At 28.0% G+C, this 9,856-nt stretch overlaps 1 protein-coding gene across 1 annotated transcript in view; it reads right to left on the bottom strand.

Annotated features, from left to right (window-relative positions):
- LOC117179597 (probable polyol transporter 3) overlaps nucleotides 1–9,856 on the bottom strand; it is a 34,484-nt gene that overhangs the window by 13,060 nt on the left and 11,568 nt on the right. Inside the window, exon 3 of the mRNA XM_033371572.1 lies at nucleotides 7,338–7,685. Within this exon, the coding sequence (XP_033227463.1) occupies nucleotides 7,338–7,685 (348 nt within the window). The remainder of the gene's footprint in view (nucleotides 1–7,337; nucleotides 7,686–9,856) is intronic.

Genomic DNA, 9,856 nt, shown 5'->3' on the forward strand with positions numbered 1-9,856 from the left:
CACCACAGAGCATGCAGCCGTGCCATGTAACCCCGTTCACGGGTCACACTCGCATCGTAGCAGTCTAGCAAGTCGTGATTCAGTCGCTCCGTCCACCCAAAGATCACAAAACATTGTCAGGTTAATTGAAATGGGGTCAATTCTACTTGTAGTTCTAAGTTCCTTCAAATGAGTAATATGCGTCTAAATTTTTAACCACCTGTAGTACAATGAAATGAATTTTATTGTGTTACAACGGGAACACTTAGGTTGTGTTGCGTTAAGCAAAATTTCGTTAGGTTCTGTTAAGTTCGATTCATTTATAGGTTAAGATCGGGTTAACCTATTAAATATAGCACACATTTAAGACTGAGAACCGTACGCTTACATAGCTACACGTGTGGTTGAATTTCATTCGGCTAGGTTATGTTAGATCAGGTTTAGTTAGGTTAGGACAGGTTAAACCTCTATGTAGGTTAAGCCGAAACTCTATGATACGGTACCGCAAACACAACGGGACAACACAATGAGTTTAATTGTGTTACGTGAAGTTAAGTTAGGTTAGGTTAGGTCAGGTTTTTTAGGATAGGATAGGTTTGACCTCTTTGCAGGTTAAGTCCAAGCTGATTCAAACGGTACCGCAAACACAACGGGACAACACAATCAGTTTAATTGTGTTTCGTGAGGTTAGGTTAGGCTAGGTTAGATTTATTTCTAGGTTAGGCTCGAGTTGACCCTTTCGATGTAGCACACATTTGCTACTGGGAAAATATGATTCCAGAGCTTTACGTGTAGTTCAATAAATTTCTGTTAATTCTGGTTTGGCGAGGTCAGGTTCTGTTGCGTAAAGTTATGTTAAATAAGTTGATATCAGGCAAAGGTTGATCCTTCACAGTTGTCGACAAGTTTTTGAAGTGAAAATTTGCATCACTGGCATTATTTTGAAATTTATTTGCCTCAGTGCATGGTTTTCCGTCATTTTTTGAGGTTATGGCTCAACCATGACGTGATGGGTGATTTTTGATACCGAATTTGAATTCAGCGCCCCAAAATCCATAGGAATACGTGTGTCTTGTTACCAGATCCGCACACTTGTTTTTTTGTGTGGCTGTGTAATGAATAATCAATTAATAATCAAGTAATAATAATTAATGTTTTCGCGCGAATGTATTGGATTATTTACCGGTAGCGCTCTTATTTAACATTATTTTATTCATGTTTTTTTTATGTTTCTTAACAACAAACAATGATTGTAACACAAATAAAATTTACAATGTAATTGTAAATTGTAATCAACAGAAAAGAATACTCTTTTACCCGAAGAGGCGATTTTTAAAAAAACTACATCAATTTTCTACCAAATACACTATAAGTTTTAAACAAAACAGTTGACTTTTCTGCAAAACTGTTGAATTTTAAAACCAAAATGATGAATTTTCTGAAAAACAGTACAATTTTTAACATCAAAGTTGACGGTCGTTCAAACCTTTGTCCGAGTATGAGCAGACATTCGGAAAAACTTTGGTTAATTTTTACAAAAGCACCGTGAAAGTGCAGTCTGCCCAAAATAGTTGACCCGTCCATCTTTTAAATTATAAACTTCAATCTCAAATCTACAAAAATGAAAAAGCGTTTTTAATTTGTGACACAATATCATAATTAAAAATGTCGAAATGAAATTTAATTATTTTGAATTTCATATCTAACGATATTTTTTTAAGTGAATAACCTATAGAATTTAAAATCAGAATTATAGAAATCTTTTTTTTTTATATTTTAAATCAGAGTTTCAATGTTTTTATAAATAAATAAACATGATGAACAAAATGGTCAAATTTTCTGTGTTTAAATTCCCTAAGTTTCATACCGTAACATTAGTTAAAGATGCTCCAATATTATATAATAAACAAGAACAATATAATAATGAAAAAAATTTTTCGTGAAATTATTATTGTTGACATTTTTAATAAATTTAATAAACAAATGCATTAATCAGGCATTTTTCAATTTTTCCACTATTTTCAACAACTTTTTTGTTGTCAAATACCTAAATAATGCATATGTTTATTTAATTTGTCTAAAAGATCTTAAAATATATCAACTGATTATGAATTTTGCTGAAACTATATGGAAGTTTCCAATTAAAAGGACTGACATAAGAAAGATAATTTTTGCATCAACAGATGCGCGAATAATGCGTTTGTTTGTTAAATTTGTTTTAAAAAATCTGCCCGCCACCCGGGTATAGTCTCGTCGCGCGCAGCGCGCACGGCTCTCAATTTTGAGCGCGCCTAAGGCGCGCGAATGTTGGTTCTCGTGCTTCGCGCTCGATGATGTATTTACCTCGCGCTACACGCTCAGTCATTATATTTCCGCTCATTCTTGCGCAAACCTTTTAAAATTAAGACTCAAAATATCCACCACTGTAATTTTCTGATTGTGAATTCGCTTTCGTTAAAAGAGCTTAGCTCGACAGTTTGAGCGCACCTACGCACGCGACTGATGGCAATTGCACTCGGCGCTTGGTCTTTGCATTTCTCCCGCATTCGTGCACAGACCTTTTAAAATCAAAGGTCAACGGACCGACAACTGTACTTTTGTGATTTTGAACTCTCTTTTGTTAAAGCTCTTTCGACTTTAACGAACACATTCTCATCACGTATCTCGTGCTTCGCATTCGATTTTGTCCAACATGTCAACTTTTCTACATTATACACAACACTTTTATATCAATTATAATACATTTTTTATGTAATGTATTTATCATGATTCTTTTTATATTTGTTTCTTATTTTGCTTTAAATTGTATTCTAAGCTGCGCTGAAACATGTATAATTTCAATAAATGTATATCATTACAATTCATCATATGCATAAAAATTGAATCATACTAATTCTTATTTCCTTGCTTTTATAATTTTCTTTATTTTTAATCTTATTTTTTAAGATTAAATAAAAACTATTGTGCATCTGCATAGGGTCTAATACAGGACTCTATATAGGGTCCTATATAGGATCCTATGTCCTCTTTCGTCGTTTCCGTGCTTTTTCCAAAAATTTAATTGTTTAATTTTTAATCTTATTTTTTTACGATTAAAAGAAAATTTACTTGTCCTATCGAAAAAAGTTTAATAATAAATTTATAGATCTTTTTAGACGAACAACTTTTGTCCGTTAATTTTAGTTCATACCTTGTGTCGTTTTTTCAAAAAACTTAATATTTTTATTTTGAAAGTTATTTTTTACGACTAAAGGAAAAACTATGTGTCCTATCAAAAATTATAGCTTTTTTTTTGAATGAACAAGTTTTGTCTCATTTTTTTCGTAGCTTGTGTTGAAAAATGACACATTATAAATTTTTAGTTCTTTCCAGGGCGCGCAATTTGAGCTTTTTTATTTTTTTCGTATCTTGCATAGTTTGACCAAAAAATGAAATTGATGGGTTTCTCATTATTTTTGGTACGATCAAATTTGGAATGTTCAACTTTTCGACTAAATTAAGAAAGTTGTTATCATAATCTTATAGGGTTTTCAAAAAGCAACGCTTTTCTTCTTGTGACTTTTTTTGATATCATGCGTTGTTTGGCTTAAAATGTTCATTTTATTAATTTTTTTTATTATTTTGAAAATGCGCTAACTCTGATAATTTTCTTTTCATAGAAAAAAAAATCATAGGGATAAATTGTTTGAGTTTCTGAGTACTATGAAAAACCGTACATAAAATTTTGAAATCTTGAAAAAATTTGGTTTCAACAAATTTTGGTACGATCAAATTTTGAATTTTCAACTTTTCGACCAAATACAAAAAGTTATCATAATCCTGTAGGGATTTTAAAAAGCAAAGTTTTTCTTCTCCTGACTTTTTTTTATATCAAGCGTTGTTCGGCTTAAAATGTTCATTTTAGTTTGTTTTTTTGGATTTTGAAAATGCTATAACTCTGCTAATTTTTGATTTTTCGAAAAAAGTCGTAAGAATAAATTGTTCGACTTTTTGAATACTATGAATAACCCTACAGAGAATTTTTGAATTTTGAAAAAAGTGGTCTCAAAAAGATTTAAAATGTGCCCACTTTTTTAATTTTCATCCGAAATGGTTGGCTAACGAACTTGAACTTTAGTTTAAGACACTAAAAGAGTGTATTGAAGGGCAATCTAATAGATTAATTTGTTCAAAAGTTATCTTGTTCATATGTAGAAATACAAACATATAGGCAGACATACAGACAGACACATTCGTAAAAGCCTGTTTTTCGGATTCAGGAGGTCTCAAAACGTGGACATTTTACAAAAACTAGGGGGTCAAATTTTACACCAATCTAATGCCTTCTCTGATCAGAGTGTAAAAATCATAAAATATATCAACTAATCATAAATGTTGCTAAATTTATTCTGAAGATCCCAGTGAAAAAAGTTGACATAGAATTTTTATGTCAGAAAATGCCAGAGTAATGCCTTTTTTATTATATTTGTTTAAAAAAATCATTAAATTTATCAACTAATTATAAATGTTGCTAAAATTGTCATGAAGTTCCTAATTGAAAGGACTGGCATAGAAAAAAAATTTTTGATGTCGATAAAAGTTCGAATAATGCATTTGTTTCATAAATATGTTTTTAAAAAATCATAAAATCAATACAAAAATTATGAATTTGCTAGAATTATTATAAAGATCCGTATTAAAAAAAGAACCGAAATTAAAAAATTTTTGATTGAAGAATTCCTGAGAAATGCATTTTTTTATTAAATTTGTTGTAATTTCAACATTAATAATCTCAAAAAAAATTTATAATCATTGGGTTTTTATCAAAATTTCTCGTAATATAACTTAAGAAACGTAAAATAATGGAAAATCGTAAGAAACATTCTTTCAACAATTTCTTTTTTTATAAACTTTTACATTTTTTTAATATATAATATTGAAACATTTCTAAATAAAGTTACTCTATAAAAATAAAGCGATTTCAACCATCTTTCTATTATTGAGGAGCCTCGGGAGCGTCAAACCATTTATCGGAGTTTTTGTAACCAAACTTCAAGTGCTTCGATAGCGAAGTGGTTAGAGTATGCGGTAAAATACACTAGTTTAGGTAGTTTAGGCAGGGTTCGAATCTTCGGCGAGTGCGATTTTTAAAGCGTGAAAGCGTGCGATTACATGTGTTTGTGCAAATGATGCATTTAATAATGATGAAAAATGAAAATTGTATAATAATAATGTCAAAAATAACTTTTTTAAATTAATGTTGTTAAAAATTAATTATTGTTGTTTAAAATTAACTACATTTTCAGTAGTTAAATAGTACTTGTATTATATTAAATTAGTTCTCATCAGATCCTCGTAAAGTCTCAGAGGCTAGAGAATTTAAGAGAATAAAAAGAGGACTTCTATTTCGACTCGGGATATTTAAATGTTTCGAAAGGATACAAAAAAATGTTTAATAAACATAAAATGTAGATTTTTAAAGATTTGGAATGAAAAATTGAGAAGCTTTTTAAGAATTTTGAAATGTTTCAAGAGGATAAAGAAAATGTCTTAAGATTTCTCGAAAAATTTTGTATGATTTTTTATTTTACGACATTTATTTTAAGAGACTCACTAAAAATATTTAAAATCATTTCAAAAGATTTCCAAAATTTATAAAAAAAGCATCTGGAAGATTTTAAGGCAATTATTATAATTTTGCAGACATTTTTCAGGATTCTCAAATTGTAAAAAACGAATCCAGAAGTTTTTAAAACAATTTTTAGAATAATTCGAATCAATTTAAAAGTTATTTAAGATTTTTATAAGTCTTTAAGAGTTTGAAAATATTTTATAACTCTGAAAGAAATATTTTTTAAACCACTCCAATTTTTCCTAAAATTTTGTAAAATCCTGTAGAAGCAAAAAAATGCTTGGAAATTTTTTAGATACTTTTTCAAAAGATTTATATCCTCAAAAATCTTTTTGAAATTTCTCTAGAAACTTAGCAAAATTATACTTGTAAATGGATAAACGTAGAAAGTTAACCAATAATTATTCATTCAAAATTTGTATTTTGTATTAAAAATGACTTCTTCCGTCAAATTATAATTGGCTAATTCGGACTACTGAAAACTCCCGAAAAATAAAAGTCCCGAATAATCAAATTTCTTAGTTGGAAAATTCTCGTATAATAAAATCTCGCAAAGTTTAAAAAATAACCGAAAATGGAAAATTCTCGACAGAAAATTTCCGAATTAGTATATTTCCGAGTCCTAAAATCCCCAAATATAAACAATAAATTAAAGAAAAATTTTGTTGATTAAAAATACAATAATCAAATATTTGTATTAAGAAATATATATAATCGTGTGTGTTTAATGTTTAATCATTCAATTTGTATAGGTATGTGACACGAAATTTGTTAGTAAGGAAATCGTAAATAACAAATTTTCCGATCCTTAAAATGGGAAAAGAAAAGTACAAAAGAATATTATGTCTTTTTTCCAGCTCTTTTTTGTTCAGTATAATTAGAAATTAAGTTTCAATCTTCAGAAACATCATAGAATAAGTTTTTTAAAGTAATTGATTTTTTAAAATCTTTTGTTTTTATTTTTCTTTATTTTTTATAGCAAGGTGTACTCTTGTGACAAAGAGAATTACATAATAAAATAGCTTCAAAACAAACTATTTCAGGTGGAAATTGAATAGTTATAATTATCCAAACTTCGATACAAAATACATAATAAAATTGTTAATTTTATACTGAAAATTCTGTACAGTTCAAAATACAACGTTAATTCTATTTTTGCTACAATTCTTTATAAAGTGACAGTACATATTTTAAGAAGTTTTTAAAATTCATATTACTTGTCGCAGTCGTATTTAATTAAAAATATCGAAGTCCTGAAATTGTAGTAAACAAAGTTTAATTTTCTATCGAGCAATAATGGTTTAGCTCAGTCTATCCTAAGGATTAACTTTCGATTTTGAACTATACATAATTATCAGTATAAAATTAACAATTTTATCACGTAATTTGTATAGTTTGATTATCCTGTTTTCATGTGAAATAGCTAGTTTATTATGTAATTTATTTTGTCACAAGATTACTTTTCTGAAATATTTCTGAAGATTGCAATTTTATGCTTTTTGCATAGCTGATAACTGGTTTAATATTTTCAGAGACCACTCGGATAGTGGCGTTCTTGATTCAAATTCGGGCTAGGGCAGACTTTTTTCTCGTTTAAAAAAATAGTGGCTAGTAATCGACAATAATGTGAATAGAAAAAAATATTAATTAATACCCTGACCAACACAATAACATCATTTAATTAATTAATTTTATATTTTACTTGAAAAAATAGAGGATAATAAATTAAAATTTTGAAAATACTAACCTCACTGACATAAAGGTAAAGCCCATTGGCCATTCCAGTTCCAATTCCACTAATGAATCTTCCAGTATAAAGATGAGGGACGCTAGTAGAAAAAGCTATTACAAGCCAGCCAGCAATATGTGGTAAAGTTGCAAGAACAATTGCTGATCTTCTTCCATAAAATTCAGCCATTACCCCTGCAACTAAAGCTCCCAGGGGATTTGAAATTACTCCTAAAGATGCAATCCACGAACATTCTGAAACTGTCGCAAAATTTGTTTCTAAAAGTTTGGGGATTAAAACTGCACTGAATCCTTGTGAAAGTCCCACTGAAATTTGTCCTGAGTGGGCTGCTAATCCAGCTATTACCTGATTAAAAAATAAATTTATGAGTACATTTAGTCTTCAGTATTTGTAAAATCAAATTTAAAATCTTCAAATTTGGAAAACTTATTTTTTTTTTGAATTCAATTTGTGAACATTTCGAACCTAAATGAAACCAATGGAAGCCAGAATATGTATGAACTTTGTTGTTCAACATTTTATAACTTCTTGAAATTTGAACATTGAAGCTGCAAAATTTGACATTTTTAATTTTAAAAACATAAGTAATTAATGGCTTAAATTTTTTATAACTTGAAATTGCATATGTTCTCAATTTATCTATAAATTATTATAAAACTACTAAATCCTAAAACATCAAAATTAAAAAGATTTAAATATTTGAAAAATGATAGAAGTAAGCTCCAGTATTCAAATTTGGAAATATTCACATTCTTTGGCCTTTAGTCTGCTGAAAATTTCCAATAAGGCTGACAAATGTGGAAACTGAATTTCAAAATATGAATATTACAGGGAACACAGAGCTAAACGGTGATAAGAGGAGAAAGATTAAGCGTTAATTGTTACATTTAAAAAAGAAGACAAATATGCTTATAAGAAATGTTGTATTTTTGAATAATGTTATAACATTCTTCAATAACTTCTGTCATCAAAGAATTTATTTTTAAAAATTGTGTGAAGTTATAACAAGATGATCAGTTGTTTTTTTTCAATCTCATAAATTCCTAGCTGAAAGTACATTGGATGATTATTATAATTTGGCAAGCATTATTTGCCAGTAACGAACTGTTTTCGAAAAGATCTACTTTTTTCAACAATTTTGTTTCGTGGTTTGAAATGTTTATCTATTAAATTCCTACGTTGAATTTAACAGTTTAAAAATAAAGAAAATTCAGCTGTTGAAATCTCAGTGTGCAATTTTCTTTAATTTTCAACCATCGAATTTTCATTTGATGAAAATTCAATTATCAATTTGCTTCCATCTTCAACAGTTGAAAATTCCATTTTTTTTAAATTCAAAGATTTGAAAATGAAATTTACAATTTTCTCATATTTTCAATTTCATTTTTCTACTGACTATCTATTGAAATTTCAATTGTTAAAAATTAAAGAAATTTTTTAATTGTAGAGAATCTACATTATTTGAGAAAAAATACCACCTCTGTTAATCTGTTTGTTAGGTGCTTCGAAATTTATTCACGGTGATTTAAAAAAGTTCAACAAAACAATTTTTCTGTTAAAAATCGTTTTCATAACGTAATCATTCTCCTTAATAATTGAATCGTGATACTTTTTCGACGGAAAAATTATTTTAGTTTTAAAGTTTATTTAAATTCTAAATAGTTTAAAAGTAGTCAAGTATGCTGTTGTAAATTTTTTATTTGTAAGATTAAAAAATAAAAGTTAAGATGCTAGAATGCGAAGTTTGAATTGTGAAATATTGATTGGCATTTGCTAATGTAATTTTAGTAAAATTAATAAATCACACAATAAATACAAATAATAAAGTAACAATAAATAATACGTACCATATTATAAATAAATAATAATAATATAAAATTAAAAATAACAAGTAATAAATATTAGTTTATAGTAAACATCAAGTAATTGCAAGTTAACTTTTTACGATTCACACTCAAGATTACTTTAGGGTTCGAAATTTCCAGGTAATTCAAACAAATGTAGTCTATTGAAAGAGAAAAGGAGAAAAGAGAGAAGATTTGAGAGAACAGGGAAAAAGGGTAAACTCAGTTAATAGGGGACAGACTGTTATTTCTGATATTATAAAAATGTTTAATTTGGAAAATTTAAGTTTCAATAATGGTTAATAATTTCGGACATTCAAATCTTCCCATTTTTGACATTTATATTGTAATACACAGTAAAATTCCAGATTCAGAAAATAAAAAAATACCAAGATTCCTGATTAAAAAAATTTCCGAACAGTTTATGATAATACCAAATTGGAAGATTCCTGCCTTTATAATATTACCGGATTTGAAAATTCTCGAATAATAAAATTCAGAAATTTAAAAATTCTCAAATAATAAATTTTCCGAAGGAAAAAATTTCCGTCTAAAAAAAATTATTGGATTAAAAAATCCCCGAATAAAATATTTCCGAAATTATAAAATTCCCATATAATAACATTTCAGAACAATAAAATTTCAAAATAATAAAATTCTCGAATTGCAAAA

Source organism: Belonocnema kinseyi, chromosome 1 (assembly GCF_010883055.1).
Source record: "Belonocnema kinseyi isolate 2016_QV_RU_SX_M_011 chromosome 1, B_treatae_v1, whole genome shotgun sequence".
NCBI classification, from domain to species: domain Eukaryota; kingdom Metazoa; phylum Arthropoda; class Insecta; order Hymenoptera; family Cynipidae; genus Belonocnema; species Belonocnema kinseyi.